Here is a 20,552-nt window from a genome sequence, read left to right as displayed (position 1 = left end):
ATCTCGAATCTTAACCCCGATATTCTCGAGGGCAGGCATCGTGCCCCCGGATTCTGACTCGATGAGACCTTTGCTTCGTTTCCGATCCTTCGCAATCATATCTCGAGCTCGTTTTATCCTATTGGAGGCCGGAGTGTATCATGAGCTCGATTTTTACCCGTATATACCATCTACATAATTACAGAAAGTCAGCAAAACGTAATGCAATATATATATATATATATATATATATAGTCCTCTCTGTAATAGAATCAACAGAAAACCAAATTGTCCGTGCAATCAAACTAGATTCCGTGCAATCTAAAGCAAATTGTCCTCTCCTTAAAGTGTCTATCTTTTGCTTTAACCTTAAAGCAGTGCTTATGCCCAAACAGCCTTGAATCCACCACATGTCAGAGCAAGTTATGCCTGAAGTCATTGATAAAGAGAATAATCTTATCCTGTGAAAATATTTAAAAATGGATAGCGTTAAATTAGAACATTTAAATGGGACTAAGTTGGTCCTAGTTACTTTCGGGTAGAGTGGAAGAAGGGGGAATTCTCGAACCGGAAAAGGATACTGGAGAGCCGTTCGTTTGAAAAATTATAATCTGTTTATTTATCCTGAGGTGTTTAGATTTTTCAAAACCCCATGGGCATCAGGGCATTAGGGGCGGAGCTCGGTGGGCGCCGATAATTACAATGTATACATATGGTCTATTTGTTTTTTCATGTATATATATTAGGTATTGAATCCCCTTAGCTTCTTTGCGTATTTACTTTTTTTATTTTTTGAATTCCTTTGTTGAAAATTCTGTTTTCGCCACTAGCGAACATGTAGAAGAAAAATGATATCTCACTCCTAAAGCCAATTAATCAAATTACCGTATCACTTATCACTGTGCTTGAATCAGATCACCGGAGACACCTGCCTTTTGTCCATGAATTATAAAGCATTTTATCTTTGAACTGATTCACAACAACCCATTTAACAGTCGCATTGGATTTATCATCAACATCCAAGGAATTCATATAAAATGGCATAAGCCAGCAGAACGTTAAATTTTCCAATGTGTATCGGCTACTGCAATGTAAATTTATAGTATATAATATTTGAAAGTTAATTTCTTAAGATAACCGCCCAAGGTATTAAACTCCAGCGAAAGGAAATTGAGCAAACTGTTGAAATGTTATACCATTTGAAATGTTATACATTTATCATTTCCTTGTGCGAAATAAAAGAGCAAGTACAAGAATAAGCAAGCGCATAAAATCAAAATTGCTGTAGCTGTAAGAATATTAAAAAAATGATTACTGGAAACTGAAGAGAATTAAACACACATTAGCGAAGAAACTTTACGCAGAGACTGGACTAAATTATACTGTGGTTGATTATCCACACTTTACAGTTTTGTCTCATCAATAGATCGGGCAAAGAAAGCTAAAGATAGCTGGTAGGAACTATTCCTTATCAGGCTTATCCACTGTAGTACTAATGTCACGGTTTGAAGAAATGGCAACCTCCTTAGTTGCTCCCTCTTCCTCTTTGTTGCCATCCTTCACAGCTAATAGTATAAGAGCTATCAGTAAAGGAAAACTAAATGTCGTTAGTGCCCAATTCGCGATAAGCTGGTTCAGGAATGTCACGTTACGTGAATCAACTTGCCAAGCAACGGCTCCCCCTGCACTTTGTATTCCTTTATAGAAGCCAGTATACCTGTGAATACAGATAACCAATCCAGTTTTAACCAACACATTGTGTTCCTTGTAACTTGTAAGCATTGACTAATGAATTTGTAGTATAAGTACATGAAAATTTACCTGCTGAGAATCTCAGAATCATCTGCCAATGCTCCTATGACCCAATAAACCATGCTCTGAAACATGGCATCAAGTAATCCATAACTAAAATACAAGACGAATGGACCTGCAAATTTAGAACCATCCTTGAAATCCAGTAATACTATGTGATCAGGTACATCTTCGCGGGAATATTTAAGCTGTTTCGCGAGTCCTCCACCCCAAATTGCTGTTGAAAGCAGGCCAACAATAATAATACCAACCAATCCCCTAGCTCTCCTACTCTTAAAACTATAGTCCATTATAGACCCGATGAACACTGAGCCGATCATCTGTGCACCCCAATAGAACACATTGTTCAAACCCCTAGTCCTCAAATTGAACAATACCCCATTAACATTATTGAACTGATAAGTATAGAAAAAGTTACTAGCAACCGAAGCTGGAACCATCAACAACATTTTCCAGTTCCCAAACAGTTTGAGTATTTGCACCAATTCAACAGACACACTCGAGTACTTTATATTAGTACACCTCGAACCATCGTTCCTAATAACCTTACTAGGATGCAAAATTGCTAAAGAAAGAAAGGTTCCAATTGCCATGAAAATCATGAATCCAATATAAGTACCATCATTTACAGAGGCCGCGGTAGTCCTATTATAATTCGATACAAAAGGAATAAGTCCGCCAATAACACCACCCATGTTAAAAATACTCCAGAACATAGAGATATAAGTACCTTTCCTATCATGTGGCGGGTACGACGTCATTATAGCTCCCTGAGCTGCCCACAATAGGCCCGCGCCAATACCAAGAAGACCGCCAGCAACTACGACGAAAGCCTGATGTTTATGGTGATTGTAGTAGAGAAATGATCCAGCGTATAATATATAAGTCGAACACCCAACAAATAGTGTTTTTTGAGGACCTAAGATGTTGTAAATGCCACCACCCAATATTCCAAAAATGGCAAAAGTTGTGTACAGAGCAGTGTTAGCGTTGTTAGCTGCGGTGTGGTCTACTTGACCACCACCACCCATTCCAGAGAGTGCATTAAACATCCCTGGACAACAAAAACATACCAATCCAATTAAACCAACTTGAACCAGTGGTGAATTATACCTGAAAATTGAATTATTTGGAGGTGAATTAGGTAGCCCTTTTCCAGTTTCTTCATCTCCGTAAGAACCCATAACGCTACGGTCTCGGATTACACGGATCAAAGATAAGAAAAAATGGGGAGTATCGAATCTGGGAATTTATAGGTGCAATAGAACTGTGGTGGAATTAAAAAGGGAACTTTGAAAGCAAGGATTGGATGAATATGAATTAAAGACTGGTTGTTTTGTTGACAATAAGTTTAAGATTCTCTTTTTATAGGAGTGTCGTACTAATTATTGCAGGTGTTTTTAAAACTTAAATTCATAACTGGGCCTCGGGAAAATTGCATCGCTGACATTTGGATAAAATTGGTAAAATCGGTGCTTCATTGGCTACATAGGTAATTACGAGTAGTTTAACGTTTTATTACAAATGGTCTCCAATGATTACGCATAGTTTGATTCCTATGTTTTACGATGACCTTAAGCTTAACCCAGAGATTGAATATTCATTTTAGCTTTTGTGGACGAGTACCACGTTTGTCGCTGAATATAACGTTACGATACGTCACTTTCATTCGTAGTTTATCCTCCCGATTTGTAGGTAAAGTGCAGATTCTGCCGATATTTATCTTGTTAATTTAATGTTGGAAGCAGAAGCATGAAGTAACAGGCAACAATTCAAAAAATTTTGCTGGCAAAAAGAAGATTAGATAGCAATGTTTTGAAATGGTCAAAGGTTTTCTTTTTTTAAGGTTCTTTAAGGCAGGCCTGCCTGCAAGGCGGACCTAGCACATCAATACGAGTTCGATTCGGTTGACCCGTTAGTTTTGATTTAAATTTTATATTTATTTTCAAAATTTATTAAATAATTATAATTCAGTGACTTAAAATATTTAAAATTCTCAACTATAAATTTCAAATCATGCCCACCTCTACCCTGCCTATATTCACTCTGCTCGTGGATTGGGTACAAACTATTCTTTTTAAAGGAAACAAAAGAAAGAGTTTTTATAATATAATAATATTGTACGTTATTTGATTCCTCAGACTATTCATTGTCCGCCAAAAAAGAAAGAAAACGAATAAGAAAAAGAAAGTGGGGACAAGTGATCATGAAATTCCTTGAAGCAGAATATTGAATGCTATGTGGATAATAAGGTTATAAAACGAGTGGAAGAGAATGAGCACATTTTTATGTTCGCTACCTTGTTAAGATTAAAAGGAATCTTAAAAGTTCCTCATAATTACAATTTTCAGCTTCTTTAATCAAATTGTTTTTAAAAATTATTACACAGGGGAAGAGTATAAGATCCGAATTTTGTACTTATACGGTAAAATACTAGGGAGTTTACAAAGTGAATTACTCCTCTCTAATTCATGAATTAAATTTTACCGGTTTAAATTTTAGATTCTTAACACTAAACTCATAAAGTTATGAGTTCATATATATTGTTTATTTCAATTTTAGTGAATTTTTACGCATAAATCTTACTGAATTCAAATAAACATGAAACTTTTACATTGAATCCGCCCCTGCTCTTTATCGATAATTAATATTCACATTCTTTTCGAACTCCTTTGAGTGAGTCTCAATTAGGATCTGAGAGTTAGGATCGAAAAACTCTGAGACTTGAGAGCTAGGATCAACTTATATTTTCCCTCCTTTGAATATTAGGAATCACTTTTTCTTTCCTTCTCCTTTTATAATTGTGATATTTTGGTAAATTTGCTTAGTATATTGTTACTTAATGCTTGATATTTAATTAATGCTTTGATATTTCATTTTTGGAGTTAAGACCTACTAATTATTACCCTTTTTGTGTACTGTGAATTAAGTCCACTCTTTTTCTTTTTTCTATTTGTGCCAGCTTTCGTGAAGTTTTGGTGACTATGTTATTGTTAATGCTTTGAATGTTTTGAACAGTTATCCATTTGCATGCTTGATAAAGTTGTTGTCTATATTGTTACTTAATCCTTGCAGTTATTAATTAACTCAAATATAGACTAAATAAAATTAATAAAAATAACTTAATAAAGCCCCATACTTACTTTTTCCTCATTTCACACATTTCTATGCTATTCCATAATTTTTATCTTAAAATTTGTAGTGTTTAAAGTAGTGTGTGTGAAAATTCTATAGAAATGTCAAGTAAATGGCGCAAAACAAATTTTAAAAAATACAAGAGATCCACGACGGCAACTTGATTCCAACAGCAATGTACAATAGTACTAATGAATATTGTCTTGACTCGTAGGCGAATTTTTGAGCTCCAAAAGTTGTTCCCATTATTTCTTATTGAATCGAGAGTATATTGGAAACAGTCTCTCAAAATAAGGATAAGACGTATATAATATCCTCTGTCGATCATACATGTAGATTATATTGGGTTGTTGTTGTAAAAGTCGTTCACAATATTCTACGGGAGAAATTGAGGAAAATGACGGGACGGCTAACAAGGACGGTAGGCCTATTTTTACCTTAAAACTCGGAACTATGCATTTAATTTCCAGTAAGACTGTGAAACGTTGTCTTCATATTGCCCCGCTGGTTAATTTGCTACACAAGGGAAGAGTTCAGAGTTGTGTCGTTTTATTGACAAGGTGACATTAGGGCAGAGATCATCCAAGGCGGGTTTTTAACATTTTGCCAGTGGCTGTATTAGGCCGAAACTGAAAAGCTAGCCGGCTGGTAGGGCAGGCCGGCCGCTAAGAATCTATGGTGCATTCCCTTGGCCTCGATGATGCAAAAGATTTTCTGAAAGGAAAAAAGAGTGATTAGTGTGATTAACAACTAAACATGACCTAGCATCTCTTACTTCACCCTTTTAATTTTGATATCGTTTACTCTTAAAATGGATAACAATTGAATTTATACGCGGTTTTAAGGATATGTGGATTGATTCGACACAAGTGATCAAGAATATTAGATAAATAAATTAAAGATACGGTGAATAATCAGACCAATCGTAACGTTATGGCGTAGCTTGAACTTGGACTGGGCAATAATTTCTGCCCTCGATTGGGTCCTAGGCTCGAAACCATTCAAGAACAAAGAACAAAAGTAAAGTAAAGACTTTGCAGTAGCTAGAAGCAGAGAAATCAATTTTTATTGCCTTGGTATGCATGTGTACCATGTATTTATTGAATAAAAAATCTTTCTCTTTATATAATAGGGGAGTTTTACCCCTAGTATAATTCTAAAAAGGGTAAAAACCATCCTTGTACGTCATTTACTGATATGCTACCGACATCAGGCGAGATCCGCGTCGTGATATCCGATTGGGTGCGGATATCACGACCCTCTGTTAGTCGGGTGCAACCGTTTGTAGTGCTTTTCGAGGTCTCAGAGCTCGTTCCGGGTTCGGGGGGTGTTGCACTATCAGGCTTGGCGATGAGTACCTCGTTTCAGCCTTGATTCAAATAGTTCTCGAATTGTCCACTAATTCTTATTTATTTTATGAATGACTATAAGAATTTATGAAAAAAATAATTGCATGTGAAGAAAGAAAGCACTTGAAAATAGAGAGTTTTAGTTAAAGGTGTCAAGGTGCCGGGCCGGTCAGGGGTTTAGGAAAAGGGAACCAGCCGGTTTCGGTACTTGTCCGGTTACCGATTACAATTTACCGGGTTTATAGGTTCCGGACTTAGCCGGTGCTAAACTGAACCGGAACGGTTCCTGGTCTAACAGGCCGGGTCTGGCCGATTTTATTCTTTTTTTTTTTGTATAACAATCGTAATTTATATTAAAATAAAGTAAAAATATAAAACACTAAAAACTACATATAAAAAGAATGTTTGAATAAATTTCAAAGGTTTTGAAAGCCTTACATTTGAAACTTTGAATAAGAAGTTAACAACCTCAAAGGCTTTAAAAACCTTATATTTGAAAAATTCATTACGAATTTAAGATAATACAGTGAACTTGAAAAAAAATATACTAACTTATAATTTGCAAGTTCTTTTTTTAATTTAAACTTGCAAATTAAAGTTTACATTTTACAACAACTAAGTTAAAGAAAAAAGAGTAAATTCAAATTTGAATTATTAAATATAATCTTCAAACTTCAAAAGTTTTGCATTGCCATAGTAATTTATTCATAATCAATACGAACTTCTTGTCCATGGAGTGTTGAAATTTAAATTTTAAAATTTGAAAATTAGAATTAAGTGGCTACGTAAAATTATTTAATAAGACCGATATGTAAGGATCAAATTTCAAAGGCTTTCATTTCATATTTTCATTGCATAATAATACTTCAAATTGACTTGTCTACTAAACTAACACATTAAGCTTAAATACGTCTAATAAATTTAAAATAACATAAATTGTCTCAAACCAACTTAAATACAAATTTCTGGAGGACGCTCAAGATAACCCTTTATATGCCTCCTTAAACCAGTTGTGCCCTCCCACTTTCGACGAACATTAAGGACTCTACCATAGTTCTTGCACTTTACTTTGTGAACTTCTTCATTTTCTTCTACCACCTCAAAGAGTTCCCAAATATGTGAGCGCACTTTAGAAGCACGGGGCATGATTTAACTTGAATTGAAAATTTAGGTTTGAGGATTGAGAGATGAGTAAAGAAATAAAGAAGAGGGGGAGGGGGGGTTCTATTTATAGTTTTACAACGGGCTAAATTAATAAATAATAAAGTATTATTTTTGAAAAAAAATGCCCAAAAAGGGCTATTCTTGTAAATTAGTCGTTGGACAACGGTCAAAATGGCAGCTGACCATTGCCAATTGTAACGACCTGACCGGTCATTTTGAGCTTTAGCATTTAATTCAGTGGTTGGAGACTTAGAGTAGCTTTATATTATGTATTATACAGCTATTATACTCCCCACAGACGCAGAGAGGGTAAGGAGGTTCGTTGCAGGTCTGCACCCTGAGATTCAGGTACCTATGGCCCGTGAGGCAGAGATGGGGACTTCCTTTCTTCAGGTTGTGGATATAGCTCGGAGGATTAAGCGTATTCGCAACCGCAACAGAGAGTTTGCGCCGAGGGATAAACGGCCCCAGCAGTTTGGGGGATTCAGTGGCACCCCACCTGGGGGCAGAGGTCAGTTCATGACGGGTCAGCCCAGCAGGCCCATGCAGTCAGCACTACTGCCTGCTCGGAGTGCTCTAGCACGACCCTATTTCATTGTCATTCCAGAGAGTACTTACTGCTCGCCAGCTATTCAAGGTTCCTCTAGTGGGTATTTAGGCCATCAGAGTCACACTTCAGGTCAGCAGTCCACCATTCCGAGGGGTTGTTTCAAGTGCAGGGATATTGACCACGTGAAGAGGTTTTGTCCCAGACATCCGGGCAGGGCCGAGCAGCAGGACTATCGGCCTATTATTACCGCACCAACTACCACACCGCCCGCCCTGCAGCCAGGGGTCATCCTAGAAGTAGAGGCCAGTCAGGTGGTGCTCTGGCTATATCTATGCTATCCCTGCCAGGCCAGAGGCAATCGCCTCTGATGCAGTGATCACATGTACTAATTCTGTTTGCCGAAGGGATGCCTTAGTATTATTTGATCCGGGATCTACTTACTCCTATGTTTCTTCTCTATTTTCTCCTTATTTGGATGTGTCTCGCAAGTTCTTGGGCCATGCTAGTGGGTGATTCTGTTGTTGTGGATTTGGTCTACCGGTCCTGTATGGTGACTTTCTATTGATATGAGACCCGAGCTGATCTTCTGTTGCTCGATATGGTTGATTTTGAGGTTATCTTTGGCATGGACTGGATGTCCCCGTACCATGCCATTCTTGATTGCTATGCCAAGACTATTACCTTGGCGATGCCTGAGTTACCCAGATTAAAGTGGAGGGGTTCATCTGTCGGTACTTCCAGCCGGGTTATTTCTTTCTTAAAGCCTCGATATATGGTCGAGAAGGGTTATTTGGACTACTTAGCTTTGTTTCGAATACTACTGCAGAGACTCCCATATTTGATTCATTGCCGGTGGTGCGAGAGTTTTCCGATGTTTTTCCTGCTGATCTACCTGGTATGCCGCCAGATCAGGATATCAATTTCGGTATTGATTTGGTGCCGGGCACCCAGCCTATTTCTACTTCTCCTTATCGTATGGATCCTAAAGAGCTGAGAGAGTTAAAGGAGCAGCTTCAGGAGTTGCTTGAGAAGGGATTCATTTGACCTAGCGTGTCACCTTGGGGCGCACCGGTATTGTTTATAAAGAAGAATGATGGAAGTATGCGGATGTGCATTGATTACCGCCAGTTGAACAAAGTCACCATCAAGAATAAGTGCTCGTTGCCGCGCATTGATGATTTATTTGACCAGTTGCAGGGTGCCAGGGTGTTATCTAAGATCAACTTGAGATCTGGGTATCATCATCTGAAGATTCATGCTTCGGATATTCCGAAGGCGGTCTTCTAGAGTAGATATGGACACTATGAGTTTTTGGTGATGTCCTTCGACTTGACTAACGCCCCGGCGACATTCATGGATTTGATGAACCGAGTGTTCAGGCTGTATCTTGATTCATTTGTCATTATCTTCATTGATGACATATTTATCTACTCGCGTACTATGGTGGAGCAAGAGCAGCATTTGAGATTAGTGATTCAGACCTTGCGGGAACATAAGCTTTATGCTAAGTGCTCCAAGTGTGAGTTCTGGTTGGATTTCGTGGCTTTCTTGGGGCACGTTGTATCAGGTAAGGGCATTAAGGTGGATCCCAGGAAGATTGAGGCAGTCCAGGGTTGGCCTCATCCTACCACAACAACCGAGTTCAGGAGTTCCCTAGGGTTAGCAGGGTATTATCATCGGTTCATGGGGGGTTTCTCGTCTGTTGCAGTGCCCTTGACTAGATTGACCCAGAAGGGTGCTCCATTCTAATAATCCGTTGATTGCGAGGCGAGCTTTCAGAAGCTCAAGTCGGCTTTGACTACAACACCGATTTTAGTGTTGCCTTCCGGTTCAGGGATGTATACTGTGTATTGCGATATTTCATGCGTTGGCCTGGGTTGTGTATTGATACAGGAGGGGCGAGTTATTGCATATGCTTCACGTCAGCTGAAGCCTCATGAGAAGAATTACCCCATACATGATTTGGAGTTGGCCACGATAGTTCATGCTCTCAAGATCTAGAGGCATTATCTTTATGGGGTGTCCTATGAGGTTTACACCAATCATCGCAGCTTACAGTAGAGGAATCTCAATTTGAGGCAGTGCAGGTGGCTCGAGTTACTAAAGGACTATGACATCACCATCCTTTACCATCTGGACAAAGCAAATATGGTTGTAGATGCCTTGAGTAGAAAGTCTGAGAGTATGAGTAGTTTGGCATTTATTTGAGCAGATGAGAGGCTATTGGCTTTGGACATTCAGTCCTTAGCTAACAGACTTGTGAGGCTGGATATTTCAGAGCCTAGTCAAGTTCTTACATGCATTGCGGCTCAGTATTCATTACTTGAGCAGATCAAGGCTCATCAGTGCGATGTTCCGCACTTGTTGGTTCTCAGAGAGACAGTACTACAGGGTGGTGCCAAGGAGGTTACTATCGGCGAGGATGGTGTTCTGCGGCTCCAGGGTCGCCTATGTGTTCCTAATGTTGTTGGCTTAAGGGAGAAAATTCTAGAGGAAGCGCACAGTTCTCGGTATTCTATTCATCCAGGGGCTACAGAGATGTATCATGATCTGAGGCAGCATTATTAGTGGTGGCGGATAAAGAATGACATAGTTGAGTATATGGCAAGATGTCTAAACTGCCAGCAGGTCAAGTATGAGCACCGGAGGACAAGTGGCCTACTCCAGCACATGGTTATACCAGAATGGAAATGGGAGCGCATCACTATGGACTTCATTGTTGGGTTGCCATGGACGTTGATGAAGTTTGGTGTCGTTTGGGTTACTGTCGATAGGCTCACCAAGTTGGCACATTTTATTCCAGTGGTGATTACTTACTCATCCGAGAGGTTGGCCCAGATTTACATTCAGGAGATGGTTTGGTTGCACGATGTGCCTGTTTCCATCATATTAGATAGAGGCCCCCAGTTTACCTCACATTTCTAGAGAGCAGTTCTAAGTGAGTTGGTTACCCGAGTAGAGCTCAGCACAGCCTTTCATCCACATACTGAAGGGCAGTCGGAGCGGACAGTTCAGATTCTGGAGGATATGCTCTGAGCAGTGTCATTCACTTCGGAGGTCAGTGGGATAGATTCTTGCCTTTGGCCGAGTTTGCTTACAATAACAGTTATCAGTCCAGCATTGAGATGGCTCTATTCGAGATTTTATATGGTCGGCGATGTCGTTCGCCCATTAGATGGTTTCAGCCCGGCGAGGCTAGGTTATATGGTGCTGATTTAGTAAAGGATGCCTTGGAAAAGGTAAAGTTAATTCAGGAGCGACTTTGCACGACACAGCCCAGACAGAAGAGTTACACAGATCAGAAGGCATGAGATTTATCATTTATGGTGGGCGAGAAGGTTCTTTTGAAAGTCTCGCCGATGAAGGGAATCATGAGGTTCGGGAAGAAGGGTTAGTTAAGCCCAAGGTTTATTGACCCATTTGAGTTGTTGAGGTGAGTTGGGGAGGTTGCTTATGAGCTTACTTTGCCTCCTAGTCTATCAGGAGTTCATTCGATCTTCCATGTGTCTATGCTCTAGAGGTATCATGCCGACAGGTCGCACATGCTAGATTATAGCACGGTTCAACTAGATGAGAGTTTGGGTTATGAAGAGGAGCCAGTTGCCATTGTTGACATACAAGTTCGCCAGTTGAGGTCCAAGAATATTTTTTGCGATAAAGATCTAGTGGAGGGGTCAACCAGCCAAGAAAGCGACTTGGGAGGCCGAGGAGGACATAAGGATCAGATATCCGCACCTTTTCAGCACTCCAGGTATGATTCTAGACCCATTTGAGGACGAACGTTTGTTTAAGAGGTGGAGAATGTAATGACCCAACCGGTCATTTTGCTTCCTAGATCCCTGTTCTCCTAATTAATACTCCTCGTATATGCTTTTACTGTTTATTACATGTGGGGATGGTTGGTTTAGGTTTGGAAGGGCTCGAGTTGAAATCGGAACACTTAGTTCCTTAATAGTGGCCTATAATGGTTAAGTTTGACTTAAGTCAGCATATTGAGTAAACGACCTCGAAACTGGGATTTGACGGTCTCAATAGGTTTTTATGATGATTTTGGACTTGGGCGTGTGTTTGGATCGGGTTTCGGATGACCCGGGAGCATTTCGGCGCTTAATTTTGAAAGTTGACGCATTAAAGGTTTTTAAGTTCTTTAAGTTTGGTTTGGAGTAGGCGTTGGTGTTATCGAGGTCTGTTTGGGATTCCGAGCCTGGGAATAGTTCTATATGGTGATTTGTAACTTGTACGTAAAATTTGGTGTCATTCCGAGTAGACTAAGTATGTTTCAGCGCGTTCGGAGTAAGTTGAAATAACTTAAAGTTCATAAATTGATTCAATTTGGTTTTGGGGTATGATTCTTAGTTTTGATATTGTTTTACATGTTCTGAGGGTCCGAGGAGTCCATTTTATGTTTACGAACTTGTTGGTATGTTTGGACGAGGCCCCGGGGGCCTCGGGTGCTATTTAGACGATGTGTGGAACATGTTTGAACTTGGAAGAATTGCTGAAGCAGTAAGGATCTGGTGCTTTCGCGCCTACGAAGAATTGGCCGTAGGTACGTCACCGCAGAAGCGGGTGGCTAGGCGCAGGTGCGAAGCTTGGCTAAGTGGGTTGAGTCCACAGGTGCGGAAGTAGGGGGCACAGGTGCGCGACTGCAGAAGCAGTTAATAGTCCGCAGAAGCGGCCTGGAGCTTAAGGGGGCAGTGGGCGCATGTGCGAGGGCTCGACCACATCTGCGAGCCCGCAGATGTGAAGAAGGGGTCGCAGAAGCGGAAGGTGGCCAGCTGGGGAGGACCACATCTGTGATTCCATTTCCACAGATGCAGAGCCGCAGAAGCGGCCAATTTTCTGCAGAAGCGGAATCGCTGGGGGCAGAAGGGTGAATTTAAATCGGAACTTAGGCTTATTTTCTTCATGTCTCTCACTTGTTGGTCGAATTTAGATCTCTTTGAGGAGGGATTTTCACCTAGCACTTTGAGGTAAGTAATTTCTATACAATATGAGTTTAAATAATGCATTATGGGTAGATTTTAATATAGAAATTCTGAAAATTATAAGTTTAGTGGAAAAACCTAAGTCTTTGATAAAAATGGTATTAGACCACAAAAATGATTATAGAATTGGGTAGAAATTATATATTTGGGTTCGTGAGGCTATGGGTAATATTTATCTTCAAAAATTACCGAAATTCGGGCACGCGGTCCCGGAGGCAAATTTTCAGAATCTTCCAAATTGGGTTGGGTTATTATCTAGAAGCTAAATTATGAACTTTTGAGTATATATTGATTAATTTATATAATATTTGACTAGTTTCGGGTTGTTCTACATCGACTTGGGGCTTTTAGAGCGAATTTATGGACCGGAAAGTGAGCTTGGGAATGAGGTAAGTCTCTTGTCTAACCTTGTAAGAGGGAACTTATCCCCTTAGGCGTATTATTGCTGTGTGCTACTTTTGTGGGGAGCTACGTAAGCACGAGGTGACGAGAGTCCATACGTAGCTATATTTCATGATATGTCCCGGTAGACTTAAATTCACATCATGCTTTTAATTGTACTGTTTATGCCTATTATGTGTATTAATTATCTTGATTAGAGCTGAGACCGAGGATTTAAATTGGAATTATCGACTTAGCTTCTTATTTCAGAAAACTAGGGAACACTTAATAAGCTATGAAAATCCATGTCTTCTCGTCTCGCAAGTACTTCCGCGAGCGAGGTAAATTTCTATATTCTAATGGGATCAAGCCGTTCGCCTCGGCAGTATGATAACACCACTCTTATGGGATCGAGTCGTTCGCCTCGGCAGTACTGAGTACCACTATTCTTATGGGATCGGGTCATTCACCTCGGCAGTATGATGGTAACACGATTCTTATGGGATCGGACCGTTCGCCTTGGCAACTTCGTGCTTAATAAACAATGGATTCCAGTTTGGGTATAATTGAGTTAGAGCCTTCACGGCCAGTTATGATATGTCGGTGATGTGATACGTACTCCTGATTGTATTTATTGTAGTTACTCTTATTTGCTTCATTGATACTTGTTGTATACTCACCATGTCTACTTTATGCATTTATATTATTATTGTTTGTCCTCTAGTAAGTGTCAAGTCGACCTCTCATCATTATTTATTTGAGGTTAGACTAGATACTTACTGGGTACGCGTTATTTTCCGTACTCACGCTACACTTCTGCAATGATTTACAGGTACTAAGACAGGTACTACCAGTGGTCACGCTGGCGCGTGGACGATCATTCTGGAGACTTAGTGGTGAGGTGCTTGCCTTGCTACGATATGAAGCACCGGAGTCTCCATCTACCTTATTTACTATTCTGTCTATTACTTTCAGAATGCAGTTGTAGGAGTTTTGTATATGTTACATCCCGCGTTTTCGTACATTAAAGTTTCGTCATAAGTTAATCAACGTAAGCTCGGAAATGAGATTATTTCTGAGTATATAAGTATTTATGTTATTATAACAGGTGTTAAGTAAGTGTCGTGAAGGTTAGAGGTTAAACAAATCGAAGAAAATGAGTTTTGTTGAAGTTTGACAATTTGGGATAAAATACGGTCCAAGCTATAATACCCCGTATTTATGGACTAGTGCCATACAATATACCACATGACCATAATAGTAAGGTATATAAAGTATGTTAAAAGTGACTAGTATTTTAAGTAATTTGAGATAATTCCTAATTATGTTGGTAATGAATTAATTATTTATTTTAGTGGGAAGTTAAGTAATTAATTAGAAATTGGTGGATAAGTATTTGGTGGAAACATCCTCCCAACGTGGCAGCAAGTGAGATTCTTAATCAAGCCTAATAGTGACTAGGTAATCTATGTAGCTAGGTGGCATATTTAGGGGATTCTTTGGCAAAGTAATCACATAAAGTGGGGCCCACACCCATGATGATAAAGACATCTCCCTACATCATTAAAGTGAGATGTATTTACTTGCTAGTAACGGATGGAAAGCCTCAAAAAGCATACGTACGACCCACAAAATGCTATAAGCAGCAAGACTTGAAATTCTAAGGGAGCACGGTACAACTTTTCTCAAGGAAATCATACAGATTTTTCCTTACTTCGATCCCGTCGTTACGTGTTTTGTCATGATTGACGTGTGTTAGAGGGATTGTCAAGAAAATTAGCTCAGGTATGTTAAAGTTATCCCTTCTTTCCTTTTGGCATGATCCATACGATACAAATAAAACGAGCAAACACACAATTTTTATAAATACCACTATTCTTAAAAGTAGTAGGGGTTCTTATGTTCTTGATTCCCCATGTGTCCTATTATTCTATTGCCTGTTCATGGGTCTCGAAAAATATATAAGTTGATAAAGTTTATTTCATGATATTAATCGAGGCCTAATGATTTTGTGACATTCCGAGAGATCTTATTAACTTACTTCTTATGCATTGTATTTATTTATACATGTACATTGACCCATGACCAGATGGCTTTATATATGCGTATATTATATGTATATGGGATATGGAAAAATGTTACGATATTATATACGCACCACCACCTGATCAGTTGGTATACATTGATGATTTCTCCTACTTAGGCCGAGATGATATGATGGGATGCCCTCAAAGGATTGATGACGTTATGTACGCATATACCTATACATGATATGACATTTGTACGCATGTGTATGACATTATAAATGTTTCATGATTCACACAACTATTCAGACTTATAGGTTGAGTCCTTTATTCCATGTTTCATTCACGTCTTTTATATACTATTTTTCATGCCTTACATACACGATACATTATTCGTACTGACACCCCTATTGTCTGAGGCCTGCATTTCATGCCCGTGGGTGCAAGTAGACAGGCTGACGGTCCCCCTTCTTAGGATTCTAGCTCAATGAGAGTTGATGTGCTCCACTTGATCCGGAGCTACTATTGATTTTGGTACGGTATTTTTGTATGTAGATATGGGTACAACGGGGCCCAGTCCCGTCCTTTATATAGTTGTACACTCTATTAGAGGTCTGTAGACAGTCATGTATAGTCGGATAGTATGTGGCCTTGTCGGCTCGCCCTACCGTATTCCGTATATATATGTACATATGTCTTTTGGGCATGTTTTCTCGCGTATGTTATTCACATAATTCAGTAGTTTACTGCCAGACGTTATGCATTTCCTACACTTATTATATGTTTTATCGTATATGTATGCTTAAGAGTGATAGACAGGTAGGCTCAGGCACTCATCATGGCCCATCGGTTTGGGTCGTAACAAAAGTGGTATCAGAGTAGTTCTGTCCTAGGGTTGTCTACAGACCGTGTCTAATAGAGTCTTATTTATGGGTGTGTTGTGCACCACACTTATAGACAGAAGGCTACATGATATTTAGGATGGTTAGTTTTCTTTCTGATCAATATTGTGCAATAGAACTGAGTCGTAAGTATTCAATCTTAATCTTTACCTTATTTATGTTCTTAGCGATGCCTATTACTACTAGACGACAGGCGTCAGCCGCTAGTACAGGTCAAAAGGCTACGAAAGTGTTAAAAGGAGATATAAGTTATATTATGGAGTCAGACCCATCAGAGATCATGGGTTCTATTAAGGAGGATCCTTCTAAGTATCCATATGAGTCATTCGTTCGAGTAGTTTCAATTTCGCCGGCAGCAGATGGGATGAGAGGAGTTTTGACCTCAACAAGGCCATTAGTTTCATTATCAGGGCCTGTAGATCAGGGTATAAAGGGAGTGGTGCATGGATTGGCACAGCTGGTTCCCCTCATGCTCAAAACTATGTCAGGGTATTTATGGACACCAGCTCTTCTGTGGTGCCGGATAGTCCACAGTCTTGGGAGTTCATCAATCAAGGTTCGTCTGTGTATGTTATGGAATATGCAGAGGAAGAGGAGAGTAGTTGGGCCAATAGGAGGAAGGTAACTGATAAGGATATGAAGAGTCCGCTTCGAAATGTGTCTGATCATGGATCTCATATAGGACAAGGCGAGGACCCTCCACTGTAGGTTGCCTCCAGATATCAGCTTTTGGCTGGTGAGATCCACTTCTTTCTGGAGTATTGCCAAGTCAGGGTTCTGTATATGTTATGTTGTTTTATGAGGACGTCGGGAGCCATGTCCTGACTTATATATATTATGATTATGTTTTCTTAGAGGTTTTGCAGACAGTATCTTGTGTATAATATTGGGTATGACATGTCGATGGCCTTGTCGGCACCTATGTATTTATATAAAAAAAATGAATTAGTTATGCGAGTTAAGTTCTAATATTATTACTTATATATATAGATATGGCCTGTAATGGCCCGTGATAAATTTAATAATAAACAAGGATAAGGTACGTGGCGCTCGATTGAGTAGAGCCTGGGTACCAGTCGTGGCCCTCCGGTTTGGGTCATGACAAACTTGGTAATGTTGCATCAATACACAACCCAATACAACGCCCGAAGCGTCACAATAGATATCATAACCATCGGTTCCCTATGGGAGTGCCAAAATCGGTGCTGAAGCCAGTCTGTCCTTCAATGCCTAGGAACTCCGCTCACAAGCATCAGTCCACTGAAACTTAGCTCCCTTCTAAGTCAACTTTGTCGATGGTGCTGAAAGAGAAGAAAATCCCTCTACAAATCTCCTGTAATAACCTTCCAAACCCAAGAAGCTACGAACAACAGTTGGTGTCGTGGGTCTAGGCCAAGTCTCCACTGCCTCAATCTTCCGTGTATCAACCCGAATACCTTCACCTGAAATAATAATGCCCAAGGAAACCTACAGAATTCAACTAACCCACAATTTAGAATTAACTGCGGTGATTTATGCACTAAAGATGTGGATGCACTATTTGTATGGTATTCATGTTGATATCTATACGGATCATAAGAGCATTCAGTATATCTTCAAGCAAAAGGAATTGAATTTACATTAGAGGAGATGGTTAGAGCTACTAAAAGACTATGACATTGATATTTTATACCATCTGAGGAAGGCGAATGTAGTAGCCGACTCCCTCAGCCGTAGATCTATGGGTAGCCTGTCATATTTACAGCCAGGGAAGAGTGGAATAGCCCATAAGATTCATCAGCTGGCTAGTCTTGGAGTTCGATTACTGGACTCAGCTCATACTGGAGTTACTATTCACGACACGTCAACATCCTCTTTTGTAACTGAAGTAAAGGAATGCCAGTACGAGGATCCTGTGTTAGATCATTACAAAGATGCAGCCCCTCAAAATGAGAAGACACCATTTGATATTTCAGGAGATGGAGTCCTCAGATATCAAGGACGATTTTGTGTCCCTAATGTTACAGGGCTGCGCCAGCAGGACATGGGAGAAACTCACTATTTTCATTATTCTATTCACCCTAGAGCGACAAAGATGTATCATGATATTAGGAAAATATACTGGTGGGACTAAATGAAGAAGGATATAGCAGCGTTTGTTTCTCAATGCCCTAATTGTCAGCAGGTTAAGATTGAGCATCAAAAACCCGGTAGAGTATTGCAGGCTATAGAGATTCCGACTTGGAAATGGGAAGTAATTAATAAAGATTTCGTCATAGGCTTACCTCGTACCCAACGACTACGTATTCAGCAGAGGATTATGCAAGGCTCTACGTTAAGGAGATGGTGCAACTTCATGGTGTCCCTATATCTATTATCTAAGATAGATGTGCTCAGTTTACAGTTAATTTCTGGAGGTCCTTCCAAAAAGGATTGGGGATTCAGGTAAGTCTTAGTACATCATTTCATCCCTAGACAGATGGTCAGGTTGAGCGTACTATTCAGACTCTGGAAGATATGTTACGGGCTTGTGTAATAGACTTCAGGGGTAGCTGGGATGATCATCTTTCGCTTATTGAGTTCACATATAATAATAGTTATCATTCCAGCATTCAGATGGCTCCATACGAAACTCTCTATGGATGGAAGTGTAGGTCACCTATAAAATGGTTCTAGGTTGGGGATACTAAGTTAGTAGGAGCAGAGTTGGTACAATAGGCAATCGAGAAGACTAAGCTTATACAGGAAAGGTTTTTAGCAGCTCAAAGCCGTTAGAAGTCTTATGCGGATAATCGATGACAAGACTTGGAGTTTTAGGTTGATGACTGGGTATTCCTAAAGGTATCACCGATGAGAGGCGTTATGAGGTTCGGTAAGAAAATGAAAACTTAGCCTCGGTACAGTGGACTATATGAGATCATACGTAGAGTAGGCCAGGTAGCATATGAGTTAGACTTTCCTTCCAACTTTGAGTCAGTACATCCAGTTTTTCATGTGTCTATGCTCCGTAAGTGTATTGGAGATCCTTCTAGAGTCGTTCCAGTTGATGATGTTCAGGTCACAGAGTAGCTATCATATGAGGAAGCTCCCATTGCTATACTAGATAGACAAGTTCGGAGATTGAGAACTAAGGACGTAGTTTCGGTTAAAGCATTTTGGAGAAATAATAATGTGGAATAGATGACTTGGGAAGCAGAAGAAGACATGAAGTTTATGTATTCTTACTTATTTCCGCTTCCATAGGAGGATCACACTGAGACATCACAACCTTTAGGTACGTGTATGGATTCTTGTGTTAGTTACTGTCATTGGTCGTGTGAGGCCATTGTTATGATTGATGATTGTGGTCCTATGTGGCATTGTATTATTGGGGTTTTTTATGTGAAAGGTTGGTAATAGTACTGTTACAAAGGGGACTCTGCCAAAATTTAGGAGTTTAACATTCGAGGACTAAGGGATGAGAGATGAGTGACCTAGGATATTAAGAAGTTAGAACTCTGATGGCTCTAATGCCCTAGGGAGGAAACCGCGGATAGTACGTGATATTTTGGGGAAGTTAGTATAGTGGAATAGAAAGTTAAAAATCCGGTTAATAAGTTTACAACCAGAAGGTGACAGTGCCTAAAAGATTGATTAACAGACTCGTAGGTGATGAATGAAATAGGAAGTAGTTTTAAGGAGGGAGGGTGTCTTAACCCCGTGAGAGCCCACTAGTTGTTCCATTGGAGTATAGTCGGGACGGTATATTCATTTAGAATTGTTGAGTATTTCATGCAGGTCTTGCAAGTTTAAACATTCGAGAACGAATGTTTCTAAGAGGGGAAGGACGTTACATCCCGCGTTTTCGTACGTTAAAGTTTCGTCTTAAGTTAATCGACGTAAGCTCGAGAATAAGATTATTTTTGAGTATATAAGTATTTATGTTATTATAACAGGTGTTAAGTAAGTGTCGTGAAGGTTAGAGGTTAAACAAATCGAAGAAAATGAGTTTTGTTGAAGTTTGACAATTTGGGATAAAATACGGTCCAAGCTATAATACCCCGTATTTATGGACTAGTGCCATACAATATACCACATGACCATGATAGTAAGGTATATAAAGTATGTTAAAAGTGATTAGTATTTTAAGTAATTTGAGATAATTCCTAATTATATTGGTAATGGATTAATTATTGATTTTAGTGGGAAGTTAAGTAATTAATTAGAAATTGGTGGATAAGTATTTGGTGGAAACATCCTCCCAACGTGGCAGCAAGTGAGATTCTTAATCAAGCCTAATAGTGACTAGG

General features: G+C 39.6%; 1 protein-coding gene across 1 annotated transcript; it reads right to left on the bottom strand.

Annotated features, from left to right (window-relative positions):
• Nucleotides 1-1,321: 1,321 nt before the first annotated feature.
• Nucleotides 1,322-3,119, bottom strand: LOC107818554 (UNC93-like protein 1). Its single transcript, XM_016644587.2, has 2 exons — nt 1,801-3,119; nt 1,322-1,696 (listed from the first exon to the last, which is right to left on the bottom strand). The coding sequence occupies exons 1-2, from the start codon at nt 2,973-2,975 to the stop codon at nt 1,441-1,443; spliced, it is 1,431 nt and encodes a 476-aa protein (XP_016500073.1). The 5' UTR covers nt 2,976-3,119; the 3' UTR covers nt 1,322-1,440.
• Between the last annotated feature and the right edge of the window lie 17,433 nt (nt 3,120-20,552).

This window comes from Nicotiana tabacum, chromosome 4 (genome assembly GCF_000715075.1).
Source record: "Nicotiana tabacum cultivar K326 chromosome 4, ASM71507v2, whole genome shotgun sequence".
Taxonomy (NCBI): domain Eukaryota; kingdom Viridiplantae; phylum Streptophyta; class Magnoliopsida; order Solanales; family Solanaceae; genus Nicotiana; species Nicotiana tabacum.
This window is presented reverse-complemented; position numbering and strand designations above follow the sequence as displayed.